This window comes from Elgaria multicarinata, chromosome 4, assembly GCF_023053635.1.
Source record: "Elgaria multicarinata webbii isolate HBS135686 ecotype San Diego chromosome 4, rElgMul1.1.pri, whole genome shotgun sequence".
Classification (NCBI taxonomy): domain Eukaryota; kingdom Metazoa; phylum Chordata; class Lepidosauria; order Squamata; family Anguidae; genus Elgaria; species Elgaria multicarinata.
Genome location: NC_086174.1, coordinates 45,759,460 through 45,780,259, shown reverse-complemented (window position 1 = coordinate 45,780,259; position 20,800 = coordinate 45,759,460). Strand labels below are relative to the sequence as shown.

The window sequence follows — 20,800 nt, the reverse complement described above, 5'->3', positions numbered from 1 at the left end:
TGTTGTTCCCCACCTCGATCCAGAGGGAGAGGCAGGTAAGAAATAATAGTAATAGAAATAATAATAATAATAATAATAATAATAATAATAAGCCTCATTTGGGTAGGAGGTCATCAGATGCATAAACTTTGTATTGGAAAGCTCTTTAATATTTTCTGGTGTACATGTTATCTTAAATCTCTTCATTTCATTTCATTTCATTTCATTCTGAAATCTCTTCATTGGCTTCCAATTCACTTCAGAATCCAATATAAACTTCTCCTGTTAACCTTCAAAGCTTTTCACGGTCTAGCTCCTTCCTATCTCACCTCTCTCATCTCACACTATTGCCCCGCTCGTGCTCTTCGCTCCTCTGATGCCATGTTTCTCGCCTGCCCAAGGGCCTCTACTTCCCTTGCTCAGCTCCGTCCATTTTCTTCTGCTGCCCCTTACGCCTGGAAAGCTCTTCCAGAACATTTGAGAACTACAAGTTCAATCGCAGCTTTTAAAGCTCAACTAAAAACTTTTCTTTTTCCTAAAGCTTTTAAAACTTGATGTTGTGCAGACTTTATACTGTTAGTTTTACCCTACCCTGTGCCTGCTTACCCTACCCTGTGCCTGTTTGCATTCTCTTCCCCTCCTTATTGTTTTACTATGATTTTATTAGATTGTAAGCCTATGCGGCAGAGTCTTGCTATTTACTGTTTTACTCTGTACAGCACCATGTACATTGATGGTGCTATATAAATAATAATAATAATAATAATAATAAATCATGTACCTATTTCTTGGAATGTAACACATGGTCAGTGTAAATGGATTTTTTGTGCCCTCTTGATTGCAAAAAGACTGCTACTACAACTTTGGAAAGATAAAAGCTCACCACCGATAACGCAATGGATTGATGACATAACAACACGAACAACATTTGAAAGAGTGTTATATAGGCACCATTCATGAATGGGCTCATATTTGGTCTGTCTTTATTGAAGTTTATGTATAATTTTCTCCTTCCTCCCTTCTTAGAATGTTGTAATATTTGAAACTGAGACCTTTAAATTATGTAGTTACAATAAAAAACCCTTCCTTTCCATAGAAATGACTGGGTGGCTAAGATGTGTCCTTCTGCTGCCATACTGTAGTTGCTGACTGACTGCTTCTTTCAAATGTTAGTTGCCTGTTGTATGGCACAGCGGCTGCCCATATGAAAGTGGATTGGTGACCACTTTGGAGAGATAACTAGAAACTCAAAAGCGTTGGAGAGCTACAGCTCAGTGGCCTAGCATATTATGGGGTAGTATAACATCGCAGGTTCAATCCCAGCTAGTTCAGGCTATGTTGGTGGTGTGTGTTCTTCCCCATGTGGTGACCTATATTTGAGCATCTATAGAACAGCAGCTTGGAATGTTTTCCTGGCAGTGAAATGCTTTCAGGTTTATGACTGGCCCCACCCACGTACCCAGACCAGCCATTGTGTCCTCCTGGACAGGAAGGACTATAAAAGACTTCCTGTTTGGAGTGGGACCTTGCTTGAGCAACAAGGTCTTCCTTGCTCTGGTGTTCTGATTCCTTATTCCTATTTGAACATTCTCCTCAGTCACATGAGGAGGAGAGCAGGATTGCACTCAGTGGTCCCACCCTTCTGCAAAGTCCCCATCATCCATCCTCTGAGCGATCAGGGCTCTAAATCGTGCAGGGAGACTACATCATTGAAGGCAGCAGGGATGGGTGAAGGGGGACATGAAAGAGAAGCCCTGAACAGGGCTCTTGTCTCAACTCTGATAGTTGGCTACAGTCCTGACAATGTGCTTGTAAAAATACCAACCCAGCATAGTTAAAGAATAGCCTACCAAAACTGCTAGTGATTCTGATAATTTTGTTACCTGTGGTTTTATCTTAGCACCTGAACATTGTGGAATACAATCGCTTCATGTTGACTTTTCCTTAAAAGATTGGTCATGTCAATTACACATCCATTTAGGAAAATGGCTTTCAATTAGGCAGGCAGAGAATAAGCCTGCTGTGAAACACAGGGTTGGGCTCTCTGAATTTATATATTAAAGGTACCTTAACAAACCCTTTCCATGAAGCAGCTCTTCATAATCTATAAGTGAGTACTGATCCTGAAACTTCTTCCCTATTAGCCAAAGATGTTAGCATCAATAATTTATTGGCAGGTAAAGAATTTCAGCATCTGCAACGGCCATACAATTTTTGAAGGATTATAGAATTAGTTATACATACTTTCAACTTCCTGATGTACATTATCTACCTTTCTGTTTCAAGTGTGAGCTTTTACAATGCAAAATCAGGTCAGTTAGAAAATGATGAGGGAAGGATTCATGCTCCCCGCACACTTTGGGAGGGCGCCATGATGGCAGTATGAAAAATGGAGATGACACATTCGAAGAATCAATACAAAGCTACATACGTATAAATCCACGTCACTTATTCAAGTGATAAAACAGCTCAACGAGTTCAGATTTTGTATTAAAGTTGAATTCACTTACAGGTCTCAAGATTAGGAATGTGTTTTCAAGGGAGACACTTTTCCACAGCGAGGTGGTATATATCAAATAACCTGTTGGAGACGATTTTTCTGCACTGCATGGTAGTATTTGTTGTCTTTAAAACATTATGGTCCAGGAGAAGGAGGAGGATAGTGTTGATGGATTTCTATGTTTGGTGACAGGCAAGTGAATTTGGTATGTTTGTTGAATGGCTTATGTCAAGGCACGCCATGGGTATAGGAGGTGGGATGGAAAGTACAAAGGCATCTTTATTCAGTAGTACATGCTAGAACAACTTTATTCCATACCTGGCAGGACATTCTTGTAGAAAGGGCAGGCAAAAAAAATAGTGTCTTGAGCTGTGTAACATAATTTTTAAGCTTTGTAAGACTCTTTGAACATTTAGATCAGGTGGCATATAAATTAATATAGCCTGTTCATCCAATCTGATTACAATAGTATCTCCTGTGATACTATTTAACTATAATTATTGAAACGGTCAGACAAGTCTGATGGATGTATGAGCTTCTTTCTGTTCTGTCTGTCTATCTGTGAATGGAATGTCTAGGCCAGAAGCTGGAGGTTGTGTGGGCCATGTGTCTCCATTCTTTACTGTTGTCAGAAATAAAACTAGCATAGATCCAAAAATCGAACAGCCTCTGGATGATTCTGGTGTTGCCAGGCAAGCAGTGTTTTAGTTTCCTGTCCCAAAAATTGGATGGAGACTGCATGATAACTTAGAATCATAGAATAGTAGAGTTGGAAGGGGCCTATAAGGCCATTGAGTCCAACCCCCTGCTCAATGCAGGAATCCACTCTAAAGCATACTTGACAGATGGTTGTCCAGCTGCCTCTTGAAGGCCTCTAGTGTGGGAGAGCCCACAACCTCCCTAGGTAACTGATTCCATTGTCGTACTGCTCTACTCCACAAAAACAACTTTTTCTTTTAGTTCCTGGGGAAAGTATAGTAGGCAGTCTATTACAATTCAAACCTTTTCCCAACAAGGTGTATTTTGGGGGCTGGTGGTGGAGAAGGGGCTTAGGGAAGAGGGCTACGCCAACCTAAACAAAAAAGTTGCTTTTGTGGAGTTACCAACAAGCTATCATGCATTCTCCATCCAATTTTTAGGATAGGAAATTGAAGCATTGGTTCCCTGGCAACACTGCAATCACCCAGATGCAGTTGGATTCTTGGATCTATGGCAGTTTCATTTCTGACAACGGTAAAGAATAGAGACTGTGCCAGAGACCACACAAGGTGGTAATGTGCAGTAAGTAGCTCATATTCATTCAGTGGCCTTCCCTGTAAAGTTCTGCAGGATCTCATCTCACTCCCCTTCTGGACAGTGTGTATATGCAGCTGCTTGGCAAGATCCTAAGGTGCAATCCAATCTTTGTTTAGACAGAATACCTACAACTCCCAGCATTCCTCAGCCAGCCATGCTTTCTTTTCTGTCTAAACATGCATAGGATTGCACCCTAAGGGGCTTAAGGATGCAGTGCCTTAAAAAATGCAGCATATGCTCTGTAACATACAAGGTTAGTTCCTACCTTTGCATGTAGAAGCAGGGACAAAAGGAAGCATGCATTCCACCTTTTAAAAATTTCCCTCTGCTCAACATGCTGTAAATAGAAATCTGTTTGTCATTCATTCATTTTAGCTGTTGGCTTAGCATTTCAAACGGTGGTTTTGTGCTCATTCTGCTACCCAGAAATCACCCAGGCCAATTTACCAGAAGGGCAGGGGGAAGGAAATCACTTGAATACTGGTTGGCCCAGCCCAGCTAGACTCTCAGAATTTTGATCTCTGCCCCAGAGTATATTGAGAGAGAAGACAACAGGAGTGTTCAATGGGCCATCGTAGATTTAAGGAATCCTAAAGTGGATATGTTAAGCTCATGAAAAGGCTTAATTACCAAATCACTTCATACCTCATCGAGATTTAAGAATTTAAAACCATGACCTGCCTGAAAGGTTCTGCACAGGTGGAATGAGGAGCATAATGCAGATAAAACTTGTTCTACCACAAAGGTCGAAGCTGTTCAAGAGATTTCAGGCTACAGTTTCTTAAGGGGAATAGTGAGAAGTGACTGTTCCTTGTTTTTCTTTGTATCAGCTTTGAAGGAAAAATGATCTCTACAAAATGATGTGCAGCAACTTTGATGGTGTCAGCCATTTCACTCCTGCCTCGAGCAGAAGTATCCAACAGCCCATACATGACAGTCTGATCTTGGTAGTCTGAAAGTGATGCTTGCTCAAGGAATCGGTTGCATGGAAAACGTGTGACAAATTTCAGTTCATTTTCCTCTCAGGGCTTAATTTAGCTGATTTATGTACACCTTCAAAGGGTTTCTTTTCTTCTGGGGAAAACCATCTCCTTTTCCTTGTGAAATTACCCACACGTTATGGGTTTTGATGCAATATGTCTTACCCACAAACCTTGCTCTTCAGGCATAAGGAAAGGGACACAGAAGTTCTCTTTAGAAGATGCCTTCAAAATCCAGAAGCCACTCTCAGCTAGGGATATGGATCCTCGGTTGATCAGGGTTATCCTCTAATTTGGTGACGGCTGTTTCCGCAGTGCCTGGATCAGGCTTTTGCCAATTCAGCTGCAGGAATTTCTCCATTAGGTCAGCTCCTAGGTTGAAGATCAGAGCAAGCCAGGCTAAGCCCAAAACAATCCAAATCGCAGCCAGGCTTCTATAGACGGAGATATAGTGCTTGTTAGGATCTGTGCCTACAGGAAAAATATCAAAGAAGACCCATGTGTTAGATTTAGTTCCCCTGTGATCTGCAGGAATATGCTAATAAGATGAACACAAATGCACACACATTCAGAGCTCAAGGCACATGTGCACACATGTACAAAACCATGCAAGGTGAAGAGCAGGCACTCCACCTATGTAAGCCAGTGCATTTCCCACACATTAGGGATGGCACGACATTTTCCAGAATACATGGTTTGAGCTGAAACCATGTGTTTTTCTTCTGCACATGCACAATAGGTCTGGGTTTTATTTGCCCTTTGCAAAATGTGTGTGGTCTGCCTGGATATGTCAATCTTCCATTTGTCTTGGCCTATAAACTCTGCCAACTTTCCCACTCTGTTACTTTCCATCGCTGGCCTTACCACTGCCAATGTAAGTGGGGTCCATGTGGAACGACTGCTACATTTAGCCACGGCCTGTACAACACAACAGCCACCAATGTCCTTATACCAGGTCAGAGTATTTGTCTGTCTATCCAAGTATTGTCTGATCGGACTAGCAGCTGCTGTCAGGCTAAGGTTGGTGTTCTCCATCACCTGTTACCTATTCCTTCTAAATGGAGATGCCAGGATTGGAACCTGTGTGCTGCCATTGAGCTATGGTCCCTCCCCTGACGGACCAAGAGGGAGCAAGCAAGCTGTTTATCGAGGTGCTCGTGGGTGGTGTGTCACAATTTTTCTCTTCCATGCCTAATCGACATGAGAGTCTAGCTCACGTCTGTACCTGGACTTCTTTCGCAGGCCTAGAGGGCCTTCTGTGTTACACCTCTTCAATTAGATGTGGTTCCCCATCCTCTAGCTTCAGATGTCTACCAAGGACAGCTGTAGCTGACTATCGCCACCTGACTTGGCTGCTTGCTAGTGATGGAGGCTAGTTTGTTTCTCCCAGCTTCTGGGAAGATTTGGGAGGGGGGAAGAAAGAGACCACAAAACTCTGAGGGAGGTTTGTGACTCAGAACTTCACAGTAGGCCAATCCATACATTCAAATCATAAAGGAATGTATGCTTTATGCTTTGAATGTATTGCCTTTGCTTTCTCTTGTTTTAGCTAAATAAATGTCTTTCCTTCACTCGGTGTGTTCATTGCCTTTGAATATTCCAAAAGAACCATTGCCTATTGACAACACGATTGGCCAAAACACAGGCAATGTGGGGTACATGTAACCTCAACCTGGTTCTTTAGCTGAGTGTTGGGGGGGGAGGCATTAGGGGCACATCTGCAGAAGTGTTTCACATGTTGCTGGCTCAGCTTTAATATGAAACAGAAATGCAGGAAGCAAGACTTGAAGAAAGAGGAATTGATAACTCTAGATTAAGCAAGGGCAAGCATGGGGCTTTTGTCTACAAAAGGCAATTTGCTGCCCCAATCTATGGGAATTGCAAGATCAAATTGCAAGTGCAAGTGGATGCAAAAGTGGATGGGCAAAAGCTACCCCAGTGAGGGAAGGTTGTTTTACTTGAGGAAATCCATTCTGAATACGGAATGGATTCCTTTTCTTCCAAAGCAGATTCAATAGAGAACAAGAACAGCCATTTGTGGTAGGAAGCAAAGAGAAAACCACATGGTATTATCAGACTCCGCCCCTCCCAAAACTGGTTCCATAATTCCTAACACAGCTAGTTAAACACTGACCCTGTTCAGATGACTCGCTAAGCCACAGTGGTTAAGCATTTTGAGCTAAACATTATGGCCTGGCATGTCGTGTGAACCATTCCTGACCATAGTGGCTGCATAACCATGGTTGAAACACACTCACTAACCATTTGCTGCAGAAGGGTTAGCGGCCTAACCATGGCTTAGCATGTCTGAACAGGCCCTATTAGGGAATGAAAGAATTTGACTGAACATATTTGCATATATTTGGCACTTAATAGCCATTTTAGTAGGGCTGTCATGCATAATCCAGACGTTACATGCGCCGTTTACAATGGAGCTCCTCCTCATCAACACTGAAGAGAGAGGCCTCTCAGAGTCAGAATAAGTCACCACCACTCTTTCCATTACCTACTACATAGTCTCCAAATCCGATGGTGCTAAGGGTAATGAAGGTGAAGTAGAAGCCTTCTCCATAGCTCCAGCCTTCAACATAACTGAAGATCATGGGTGGAAAAACCAGAAAAAGCAGAGTCCCAGCTGTCAGAAAGAACACCATTGTCAGGGTCTGAACCATCTGAAAAACATAAGGAGGAAAACAGCAACTCAGTAGCACCCTGCTTCTGCCAGAGATGACTTGATCCGGCTGATCAGAGAGTTCACAAACTGTGCTGTCTAAAAGCTGCTGTCATAGGCTACAGGTCCCAAGTGCAAGCTACCAAAAGCCTACTCCTTGTGACTGTGTAAATTGATCATGGTTGTAATATACCTTTTGTAAGCATCTTACCCTCACAAAATAAAAAAGAGGGCATAAAAATAATAATGCAAGCCTCTTTCCATGAACAGATACTTAGATGTTTGCATTTTATCTAGACTGGAGCAACCCCAAGCACATTAGGCGTAGAGAAGGTTATTTTTTAAAAAATAAAAATAAATTTTAATAAATATAATAATTATCTTGAGTTCTAAAATTTCTCTTGCTCTTTCTTAGTCCTGTTCCCTATGGAATTGTTTTCTTTCTAAGGTGTAGGTTATGCATCTTCTTCCACAGACTCTGGGCAGATGTATGCTAGTGGGGACCCCCAGCCTTGACATCCAGAAAACATTTTATGGACATGTATATGCAAAGATTAATTAGGAAGGAAGCAGACAGATTGCTGATACAACCAAGGTCAATAACGTAAGTATGCAGTTTTTTTGGTAGTCTGGATAAAGTTCATGATTTGGGAATAGGATGGGCAGAAACAAAATTAGACAGGTCTGTATAGAAGAGGAAATTGTTATGTAAGCTACTCTTGCTGAAGTTCCCTCTTCTCCAGTTTTTTATAGGGGCAGGAGTCCTGTCCCCTTTTGCGCCTCGACTCCTTTTCTGGAAAACAGCTAGAACAAATTCAAGATGTGCAATTCCCGTGAATCCAGGGGAACAGGATCTTTGTTCCAACTTCGTTGCTACTAAATCAAAGCAAAGTAGAAAAACCTGTTTGTGGCAAATTCCCCAAAGTGCCATTCCCTCTGAATTATGACCTTAAACCAAGAAATGTCAGTCTTGCGCCCTGTTTCCAGAATTTCAAGTCTTGATGTGCACTGGGAGAGCAACAGTGCTAGCCTCTACATGTCTACTTAGGAGTAAGTTCCCTTGAATTACTTGCAGCTCAGTATATATAGGATTGCACCTCCCAAGCGTCAAACACAGAAAACCCCAGTGCTATGTGATTGCTCTGTCACCCCTGGCAACCACATTTATGGGCCATTGGCTGAAGGTTCCCTAAATCTCTTTTCCAGGCCCAGTGGCATCAGATTTGAAATGAAATATTTTAAGGAGAGAAGGTGTGTAGCAGCCAGGTGAGTGGGGATAGACTGGGCTGGTGGTATCTGAGAAACACAGTGTTAGACCCAATATTCTTTCGTGTCTTATCAACTTTGTAAAGGTGCCTGTCGTATATTCAAGGCAAGGCATCAGCCACTATTCCTTAGAACAAATAGATAATGGAAAAGGGATGGAGAAAACCCCAGGAAGCTGAGGTGGCTACGTTGCTCCTGCTCTCTTGGTATCCAACCTGAGGACTTCAGGAGTTTCAGCATGGGCCCTTTGTTTCTTCCTGTTCATGCTTGCTGCCCCAGTTGCCTGCAATCTGACCCTTTTAATGATGAAGTGGTCCTATTTCTTCCATGAGAATCCTCCACAGTTTCATCCCATGACAACAAGTGCAGTATGTCTCCTGGAGCTTTCAGAAAGGATGGACAACTCAACGTAGGTTATGATATTGTCCTCCCCAAGTCCAAAAGTAGTCAATGCTCCTGACCTCCCTGGGCCAAGGAGTGGAAGCAACAGCCATATGACTTAGAATGAGTCCAGGAGAACCCCACCTGCCTTAACATGATACACAAAAATCATCTCGAAAAAGTAATGAAAACGTAACGATAATAAATGAGCAACAGTACCCGGGCTCGGCCTGGCTTGTGGACCCATCTCTCCAAGTTGATCAGGTGAGCGCTGAGCCCTTTTCCGAGCTGATTGAGAAATGCCAGATTAAGGGGCACCCCAAACAAGGCATAAAATACACAGAACACCTGCCCATCCACTGTGCTGGGGGCCAAGTTCCCATAACCTGTCAGAAAAGCAAAAAGAAAAGAATCACACACTCTCAATAGGTCTCAACATTTGCTTTACCACTCTCTATATGTTCCTTCTGTATTGGGGAAACTAATGCCTACACTTGACTTGACGTGTAACACAAGCTATGGATGAGAGCCACAATCTAATCAAAGCTAAGCACTACCAATGATTTGTAGGACATCTGTCACTCTCTTGTTGAAATCAAGAAAACCAAAGGTGCAATCCTATGCATTTTTAGACAGAAAAAAGCCCTACAATTCCTAACATCCTCCAGCCAGTATGGTTGGTTGAGGTATGCTGGAAGTTACAGGATTTTTTTCTATCTAAACATGCATAGTATTCCAGCCTTAAAATACTTAATTTTGGTTGGTTCATGCTCTGCATTTCAGACTTCCATGTGCATGTAGAAAGTAGATTTTACATGTGCAAAATTGACATTTCCCACCCCACCCCATTCTACAGGACTAGGCAATTAGTCATGGAAAAGGTACACATAAAAATGGGTGTTGGTTGAATATATGGCTTTTTAAATGCATGTTTCGATGTCTGAGACCATCAGTCACACATGATTCAGCTCTTCCCTGAAAATATTGTGAAAACCCAAAGATTTACAGAATAAAACACAACAGCTCACCTTACCTATGGTGGTGACAACAGTCCCAGCAAAGAAGAAGCTATTGCTAAAGTCCCAGTTGCTGGGATTGGTTGAATTCCCTTCGGGGTTGACACCTTTCTCCCAGGCTTCCATAATGACCTGAAGTAGAAACATTTTAGGTGAAGGGAAAGAAGACTGTTGTCATATCAGCAACGGAGTGAGTGTAGTAAAGAACATGGGTAACTTCACTGGTTCAGTCCCTCCTGTTTCCCTTTAACATGTTCAGTCCCTCATATTCCTGGTTTGAGAGTGACCATTGCAAATCAGCCACTGTAAGCAGTACTGCTAGATATACCATGAATCTGATGGCGCTTAATAAGGTGGTTTCCTACATGTGAAAAATCCCACAAAGGCTGCAATATGGTCTGGGGTAGCTTTCTCTACATGACTAGACTTTCTTACTTGAGACCAGAACTTTTGGACAACTGCAGTTATACCTCTGCATTGCTTCTGTGGTCTACATGTGGCTTTTAACCTAGCACTTTACCAAGGCTTCTGCTTCCGGATTCTTTGTGGGAGTAAAATCATCTCTTTATATATGATTTCCCCCCTGTTTTTTCTTTCTCTCTCTGCTTTTCTATATGTTCCATTACATTACCACTAGATGGTGCTGTAGTATAGCAGAATTGTGAAAATACACTAGGGGTTCATGTTGCCATTTGTGGACAACCCAGACATTCCTCATTAGGGAAAAAAAACCCAGACACTAAAATTGTTCCAAAGAATGTGAGACATCCTGGAGGGTGACGATGTCATGTAAAACACCTGAAAACTACAGTGAGTGAGGAATCACAAGCACACAATAAATGCCTTGTGTAGAAAGGCTTTAAATTGTATGGCTGATAGAAGGGGGCACTTACAAAGGGTTAGGATGGATTGGGGAAGATATGGAAAACGTACTTGTCAAATGTTGATGACATGTAGCTCCTAGTGTTATCATGAAATTGTGTTCCAGCTTCCTGATTGACTGCATTTCTCATGTCTGAACAGACTGGGTTGAATCAAGTGATCCCAAACCTTTCATTAACAGAAAGGTTTTCAATCTAGAGTGAACAGAAAAGGGGAAGCAACTTTTGCCAATTCCCCCTTCCCTTACCCTGTCTACCCCTCAGTCTCCTCTAGAGGGTTGGTGGACCCTCCTGACTAACATGGAAGGTGGTGCAGGAAGCTACAAGAAAAAACAGTGAAATTGTCTCCCTGCTTTTGCTCATGGCAAACTCCTCTTGTTGAAGGACTACTTCTGTGAATGAAAGGGCATCATTGGACCCAACATAAACACTTTTAGCTAGTAAAATGAATGGGATCTTGATGAGGCTGAATGGTCAGGAGGAGCCAACACAATTTTCTGAGCTAACATGAAATTTCAAAATGGCTGCTCTGTAGCATGTTACGGAGTTTGACTCCTACACAGAGAAACATTAATTATATTTTGATGCAATCAAGTTAGAAGATCCTAAACAGAAACAGGCTATCCCATCAACAGCCCCAAACAATTGCCATGATTGCTGTGCGGGCTTCCCTTAAGATTAAGAGCTTCTCTAAACAAGCAATACACATAGCACACTTGTGATTGGCCACTCGTGAAAGTTCGGGGGTCCTTTACACGATGTCACTAACCGCCAGGATATCTCCCACACTATCCCTTGAAAATCACACATTTGGAAAAAAACACAGATAATGGGCTTCTTCACATGAGCAAAATTGGCAGTGTGTAGAGCTAGGGTTGCACTATGACCTTGCTGAGGAAGGACGTGTCTGTGATCAAGGGAAAAGGGTAAAATACTTCCCTGCAACAAAGTGAGGCAGATCTGATCCCCCACCCCACCAAGAGTGCCCTTTTAAGTTCAATGGGGTTTACTCCCAACTAAGTGTGCTGAGGGTCTTCTTTCTACACAGAAGTAAGTCCTGGCTTTCCTGGGGGTGGTGAGGAAACAATTCAACACAAGTTAACCAAGGAAAACAAGATTTCCCCTCCCCTCCTTTGCACAAATGCCAGGAAGGGAGGCGTTCCCTCAGTTCAAACCTTTAAGGAGCCCCGGGGAAACAAGAGGATCTTTCACCTTGTTTCCTCTCTCCTCTGGTGTAATCAGCTCATATTAATCACACCAAGAACCAGGAAGCACAAGAGCCCTGGGTAAACAATGTGATTTCCCTTAGTGTAGAGACACTCAATGTAGTAATACCCAGAAAAAGTGGGATCTATCTACCACTAGGTGGTGCTGTCTCATTAAAACACAAGGGGACTTTCTAAGAAGGAATAAATCACGTGACTGCATGTAAAGGAGCGTGTTGCCGTGGTGGGATTACTGGGAGGAGGAAAGCCACGGTAAGGCTTGGGATTTTTCCTGTGCGTAGAGAAATTCTGTGGTATTTGATGAAATGGATTACTGACAGCATATCTGTCACTAGCACTGTGATTATTCAAAGATTCTGCTTTACAAACAAAATTGGTATATGAGGACATTATATCTTGCATTGTAGAGCTGCAACTGAATGTTGTATTCTTGGGAATTTCCTAGATAACTTGTCACCTCAATATCCAATCTGATGAAGAGTTTTGATTAACTGCAAAGTTTATTTCTTTGTGACTTATTAATTGGTCATAATAAAAGTATCATGCTACTGTTGTCTTTGTACTTTGTCAAGTGGACCGACACAGCTGCCTGCAATTTTGTTATCTTATCTATGGAGTTTGTGATTAAGCAGTCCAATGCTGTGTCCTGGCTGAACCAAGGTTGGCATTGGCTGTGGCCCAAGAAAAGGTCTTTGCTTTTGAAGCCACTTTATTGCAGACCACAACAAATTAGAGATGTGCCAACAGGTTGACCCAGCGGATGGGCTACACACTGCAGTGGTCCATCCTTGCAAATTCAAAGATGCTGAGTGATAACTTTGCAAAAGCCAGGACCACATCATACAAGTGCCTTGGTCAAAGTACAATAGCATAAAGCCAAGGATGACGATAAGGATTCCCATCACCTGACATTATATAATAGGGTTCTGGAGGTTTTCTGTTGGCATGTGAGAGATACTAATTTAAAGGCTGTTATGTTGTAGCTGAAATGTTGGTGCCCTCTAGTGTCCCCCCCCCCAGTTCAGCCAGCACTAGAGAAAATATACTAATCCTTGGCAGCATGGCTATGCCACAATGTTGATTTGCCTATTGACGGCAGCACTGCTGGCTTTACTAAATTTTTATTTATGTAACAGAGTAGAACATGCTCAGTCTTTCAGAGGCTGAACTACATCATTTGTCTTTGGACAGGAATGTGCCAGGGCCTTCCATTCAAAATGTAGCATTGGGGAAAATAAAATGGTAACAATTTGGAGTTTGATTAATGTCTTGAAGCTGCGGTTTCAAGTGAAAACCCAAGTAAGTGATACAAAATCCTATAAAAACATTTCAAGGGGTGAAGCACAGCCACCTTTTCCCTGAAACTGCCAGGATTTTCAAACTAAATGGCAAAGTTGGGATGTTAAAATGACATGTAGGATTTCATCTCCTATTATTCTTTATATCATAGCATTGACATTTACTACTTCATATGCAATTCTTTCCCACACTAATTTCAGACCGAGCTAAATATTAGGCATAGTTCTGGACATTCACTTACTATTGGTAAAGACTGGGAAAGCCCAATTGTCAGATAGACATGCAGAAACATGCATATCACCCCACCCTATCTCTATGCTTTCCTCAGCTATTTATTAAATTATGCTTATTTAATGTCCAAAGTTTTATTTTAACCAAGAAAATGCATTGTCGTGTTTCTACAAAAAATGCCAGGCTTTCTCCGATCTTACAAAAACCCAGACAAAGGTCTAAAGCATGGGAGAGGCCCTGGACATTGATGACATTGTGTAAAAGACCCGCAAACATCCCTAACCCTAACCCTTTTTGAAAAGGGGGAATTGCATGGAGAGTAGTGGGCAAATGCTTTGAGGATGTAGCAGCAGCTGAGCAAAGAGTTTATGGCAAAAGGCAGTGTTATTTGGCCTAATGATAAATCAGAAGAATAAAAATTCCCCATTATTTTAATTAAATCTCTAAACTAATTGTTAGAGAGATTAAGCCCTTCAGTAACCAAAATGAAAAACTGGAAGGCAAGAGTGTTGTACACATGATGAGGCACCTGCAAATCTATGGAGAGGAAGGAGACTCATGACCAGGATCACAGTTGTTGGCTTTGCCCCTGACCTCTGCATTTTGAATAGAATTTGTGAACAGGCCTTATTTATATATTTATTACAGTTCTATACCACCCAATAGCAGAAGCCTGACACACACACACACATACACACACACAGAGTGCACATATATTTTTTCTGTGTGATCTGTTTCTTGCATATTTGCAAAGCTGTTGGTAGGCTGCTGGGCACAAATCCCCAGGAGAAACTTCACCCCAGTTTTTTGGGAATATTGTGCAGAAGAAAATCTGCCTGGCACCCATAAGGAAGCAAAAGCAGGAAGGACTGATGATTCTAGTTGGAATGGGTGGGAGAAATTTCAACTAGTGATTGCTCTGGGGCCCCATGAACTTCTGGTCATGTACGCAGGTAAAGATTCAGCAATGTAAGCTAATTAGCTGTGTGAAAAGGACTGCCCCACATTGGAAAGGGAGGCATCTTCATAGAATCATAGAATAGCGGAAGGGGCCTACAAGGCCATTGAGTCCAACCCCCTGCTCAATGCAGGAATCCACCCTAAAGCATCCCTGACAGATGCTTGTCCAGCTGCCTCTTAAATGCCTCTAGTGTGGGGGAGCCCACTACCTCCCTAGGTAACTGATTCCATTGTCGTACTGCTCTAACAGTCAGGAAGTTTTTCCTGATGTCCAGCTGGAATCTGGCTTCCTTTAACTTGAGCCCGTTATTCTGTGTCCTGCACTCTGGGAGGATCGAGAAGAGATCGTGGCCCTCCTCTGTGTGACAACCTTTTAAGTATTTGAAGAGTGCTATCATGTCTCCCCTCAATCTTCTCTTTTCCAGGCTAAACATGCCCAGTTCTTTCAGTCTCTCTTCATAGGGCTTTGTTTCCAGACCCCTGATCATCCTGGTTGCCCTCCTCTGAACACGCTCCAGCTTGTCTTGATCAGGTGTTAGGTGAATACACTTAGAGAGAGTATCATATACCCCAGAGGTGTTATATAACTACTGTTCAGTGTGAATCTGACAGATAAAAGCCCATTTTGGTTAGATTTAGCAAGGGAATTCTGGTATTTTTGGTTAATGCTGGTATTCATCCTGGCCAGGGTATTTCCCCCTAAGGTTTGGTTTTGCCTAAAATATTATATAAACCCCTGGGTCTTGTGCATAGTATTCATTGTTTGGATGGTTCCATCACTCTGCCCTCCAGTTGGTTCTGGCCATTGGCTCTCAAACCTGCACTTCTTGCTGAAATCACTTCCCCGGCTATAGAACCTGGGGCTTTGCCAGGCAGCCCTACCACAGTTCCCCATCCCCAGCACCCCAGAACACCCAGTTCTGTCCACCTGAGCCCTGCTTCTGTTGAAGTAGAGGCCCAATACTCAACAGCTAGGAGCCTTGCCCAGGGTCCCTTTCCCATGGTACCCACAGAACCCCTTTGCATTCCAGCGATAACTTCAGGATGATCCATTGGGATCCCTGGAAAAGTATCTTTTGAACTCTGGCCTATCCTCTGGAGACCTTTTCCCTACAATTTGTAGCCTCCACCTCTGCTACCACTTTCCTATTGTGTGTGCGCTTGAAGAGGCTTGTTCTATCTTTGAACCTAACTTTTGGCTGGAAACCCAGCTGTGTAAAAGCAGCCATTCCTGGAGTACCAGCGGAGTGGATTGCAGCCAGGCTACCTTTAGGGTCCTTCTTGTAGTTCAGTCCCTCTTTTCCATCTTGCCAAAAGCCTTCAGAGAAATTTGATAGGTTAGGAATTGTTCATAATAAAGATCTGGAAGGGGAAGGAAACAAGGAGGACTAGGAAACAGGTCCGTGGGATGTCAGGACCATTGGGTATGTGTTAGATTACCTTTCCCTAAAGCTGTACTCATCCCTTTATGCCACTGTGACCCAGCGCACGTGCTAGTCACCTGACTACGTCTGTGCTCCAAAACAAACTGCTGTAGATCTCCTGTGGTTTTTTTCTTGATTTCATCATTTTCTCCTTCCTCACATTCTCTCCCAGAAGTCTTAGAACTCCAATTTGCTTATCTCCAACCTTGAAAGGACTCCCAAACCACAGTCTAACCTATCTAGGGCATGTGCAGCTGCAGCCTAGTTTCTAAGAGCCACAGCCCTTAATTTAGACATCAAGTTGGTGCTCCGTAACCTAATTGCCCCACTTTTAAAACCTGTGTGTAAGGAGTTGTATGGTCTCTATGGCCAGATCTACACCAAGCAGGAAAGCATTTTGAAAACTGTATATGGAATGTGTCCTGGGCCCCAACAGTTGAAAAAACCATTATGAACCGTTATAAAGCAACAGTGTAGATCCTGCCAGAGTGCTCTTTTGCCTCATATGCTTAGTATGCACAGTTATGTCAGTTACATGTGAGCTAATGAATTCCCTATTGAAGCTCATCTGATCCCTATTACCACCAAGTTAATTCCCACTGTAATAATTGTGTGCATTTTTAAAAATTCTTGTGCGACCAATAAACCAATCCCCCTTGGTGTGTGTGTGTTAAACAAATCTGCCAAAAAAGCACTACTTAAAAGATTCTTTTTACACACGTAAAAAATCCTTTTTACACATGTATCATCGGGCTCACCTACACCAAGCAGGATATTCCACCATGAAAGCAGCATGAAAGCAGTATATAAAAGGCAGGAGCCACACTACTGCTTTATAGTGGTACTGAAGTGCACTGACAACTGTTGGGGACCATGATACATCTACACGAAACAGGATATAACACTATGAAAGTGGTATGAAAGCAGTATATGGTATGTGTCATGGGCCCCAACAGTTGTCAATGCACTTCAGTCCCATTATAAAGCAGTAGTGTGGCTCCTGCATTTTATATACTGCTTTCATACCACTTTCATAGTGGAATATCTACTTGGTGTAGATGAGCCCATAGATTGTGTGCAAAATTGTACACGTATCTGCAGAAAATATCCATATAGTTTGTATATGCATAGAATCCATTCACAAGGTCTGCACACAGGTGAGGTTTGGAGCCAGTGGGTACAACTGTAACACCCTTCCCTCTATGCTGTCAGACTGTGTGCCATGTCACCTGAGCGTGGCTAAGCTTTCATTGATTTAAAGATTTCTAATGATGATTATTACAGCCGGTTAATGAGCCACTTATAGCATTACAAAGTTTTGCACAAAGAACCTTTAAACATCATAATAAGAAGAGGTGCTTTGTGACTGGTTTTACTGTGTCATGAGCTACAGTCACTTTCAGACATTTGGAAGATGTTCCGCACACATTTATGCCCCAATTACATTTGTGCCTTTGCATAATATTCACACAGTTCTTTTTCACTAATAGTAGTACACTGTCTTCACTACACAGAATTGTAGTGCATCTGCTAGTGCACGTTAGTGCAGGAGGGAGAGTACACAGTCAATCTACGATAACATGACAAAACCACAAAACAGCAAGGAATTGTTTTGGGGCAGAGAAAGATTTACAACAACCTCTATTTAGAAAGAAGAAGAAAAACTACATCACACTCCTGCATTGTATGGGAATATTTAACTTCCAAAGATTAAGAAATTAATAACATTAAATTAGTAGAATTTATCAAATAAATATATGGGTAATAATAAAGATTAATCATATAATAAATTGTAAAAGTTCACCAAGTGATGTGACCATGACACTAGAATAACTGTATTACACATAGTTGTCACAGTGGCAACGAATGCACTTCCCAGGGGTTGGAGAGGCGTGAAAAGAAAGAGGAAAAAACATTTTCCCACCTAGAAAAGTCTGAAATTTGAATGGTAGAAAATTACAACATTCACCTAGTGATATTTGTCTTGCTCAACAAAACAAGATTCTGAAGAGAGGCTTTTGCTGTAATAACATACCTATTTTTGTTATTTATTTGTTTTACAATAAATATTTTCATGGGATAAAATGGAAGAACTGAGATGATAGTATTATTTCAAGGCAGACATTACGTGCGTTGGCAAATGTTGAATAAGAGTTCGGAACACAGAGAGCAAACTAAATAAAACCACAGAGCCCTGGCAGCCAGGAATAAATCAAAATGGATGCTGTGTAAAAGTGGTTTCCACAGCACCAGTTTCTTGTTAGTGTATTGCCTTTTTTAACCTTCTGGGCATTCTCTGCTGGCCTTGGTTAACTGTTTTTCAACCCTCAAAGCCACAAACTCTCTCGAGAATGATCGCATCCATGGGCTGGAAAGAATGGAAGACCAAGTCCAACCCCCTGTCCCATGCCAAGATTCTCTCCACACACCAGCCGCCCATCCCACAGATTAAGTCACTTAATGCCAATGTCCTCATTGTTGGCTCCTTGAGTGGGTCCTGGTTGCTCCTCTTACCTGCACAAACTGCTCCAAAGCTTGTCGATCCAGACAAGTGTAGTTTTGCAGAAACTTGAGCTTCTCTATTTGGAATTGGTCCCGGCTCTTGGCTTCTGCCTGTTTTTCCAGCAGCTGGAACACCATGGCCCCCAAGAGGAGGTAAAAGAGATACCCCATCACCAGGGTCAGAGTCCAGCTGAGCTGCCGGTTGCACACCATGAGGTGGGGCATGGCACTCGGTGAGGCAGAGCCGGCCTTGTGGCTCTGAGTGCTCACTGGGTTAATGTCCCTGTTCCAAGAGGCACAGGAAGAATTGTATGGTCATATTTCAGCTCACACTGTGAAGATTCTGTTTAAACAGCTTTATGAGCATCAGGTCTGGACAACATGAGACTAATGCAAACAGCTTTCAACCCCACAGCCCATCCTTATCTTTCCTTCAGTTGGGAGCAAAACACAGCTAACTATCTACTATAACTCTTGATGGAGTAGTTTGTCATCTGAAGACATTTGCATAGTTGTAGGCTAAGTGAGACAACTCTGATTAAAGTAACTCCTGAAGCTGTCATTTTCAGGTTTCTGGATGGGCAGATTGTAGTCAAAAGTTATTGATTGACTTGCGTAAAGTTACACACATCGGTGCCAGTGACAAGGGGTAGAAGTTCTGATGCTCAGCATTTTGCTGCAACTGCTACACTATAAGGATGCTCTATAATCTTTCTATTTATGGAAGGTTTCCAAGCAAAAAGAATAGTGTTGAATGCTTTCCAAAGTCAGAAAATGTAGCCTACAGTATTCTGTGCCAGCTCCAGGTTTTTGAGGGCCTTTGAGCAAGGCACTCTCCATGGGCCCCTCCCTCAGGTAGTTTACCTCCTCACTACCATTGTCATCAGGAGCTGTTGCTCCTCATCCTCTTTCTCATTATTGCTACCACTTGCATGCTTGACAGGCAGAGAGCCAGTGAGCAAGGTGGCAGTGGCATCTCCTGCTCCTCCTTCTCACCACCGCTGTTCCCTGGGCCAGAGGGAGAGGCTAGCGAACCAGCAAGAGGAGCAGCAAATCCATGGGGCGCTTGTCAGAGGGCCCTTGCTGGGCTGTGGACCCTCGGCAAGTGCCCAATCATACCAACCCTTGACACCAGCCCTGGAAAGATGGAGAGCGCCACTATACACAACATGATAAAATTCACAAGTGTCCTGTATTTTGCCTACATTCAAGTGTAGGCAACCTGGTGCCCTCCAGATGTTTTGGACTACATGTTCTAGGCAACATATCCTACGGTTAAAGATTATGGGGATGGTACTCCACACTCTCTGCTCTTAACCTCAGCAGCCTCAGTGTCCAGTTTTTAAGCTGCATTACTTGTACTGTATATTTCTGGTAGGAGCCTCATCTTTGCGGTGTTCCATATCTAGGTTGCCTTTCAGACCAAGTGAGGTGTGTGTTGCAAGCATTCTTTTTAAAACTCACAGAAAGGGACATATTAACTTATGTTAATGTCAGAAATTGCCTTATGTGCCAAAGGTACATGGTAGATACTTGAATAAAAGCAGTGGCTTTATTGGATCCAGATCCTGCCTCCCAGCTTGTCTTTTGGTCCTGATTTCTAGCTTCACCCCACCACACCTGGCTCCCCTCAGAGATCACATCCCAGCGATGAAATAATCCTAACACTGGCAATTAATATGGGAATGCAAATGGGCATTGAAGGCACAGGACACACACACACACACACACACACACACACACACACACGTTTTCACAACTTCACATCTTAGATATTACTTTTTAATTTTGTTAGCTCTCTTGAGTGCCTCTGGATGAAAAGACAGAATATAAATCAGAAGAAATAAAGGGAGGGAGGGAGGTGATGATCAAGCTCAGGAGAATAGATAGGTCCAGAGGTCTCTTACTGAGGTGAAAACCTGTTTGTTGAGTTTCCATCTGCTATTAAAAGCAACAAGCAGCTTTTCCTGAATTCAACAGCAATTCTGTGTTCAGGTTTGGACATCACACTATATTGGAGGCTTTCATAGCTGAAGCCAATGACTGCTTGCTGAGGCAGAAACAAATCCATTTGGTTAGGTGAAATGCAATGATTTCTAATGACTTTTGACAGGATTATTATCTCTAAATGGCAGGAATAAACTACCATGTTAAAAGCATATTAAAATAGCAGGCACAAATCAATTAA

General features: G+C 42.5%; 1 protein-coding gene across 1 annotated transcript; it reads right to left on the bottom strand.

Annotated features, from left to right (window-relative positions):
* Positions 1–5,002: 5,002 nt before the first annotated feature.
* KCNK16 (potassium two pore domain channel subfamily K member 16) lies at positions 5,003–20,015 on the bottom strand. Its single transcript, XM_063125399.1, has 6 exons — positions 19,969–20,015; positions 18,625–18,895; positions 10,107–10,221; positions 9,293–9,459; positions 7,262–7,427; positions 5,003–5,226 (listed from the first exon to the last, which is right to left on the bottom strand). Exons 1-6 carry the CDS (start codon positions 20,013–20,015, stop codon positions 5,003–5,005), a joined length of 990 nt encoding a protein of 329 aa, XP_062981469.1.
* Between the last annotated feature and the right edge of the window lie 785 nt (positions 20,016–20,800).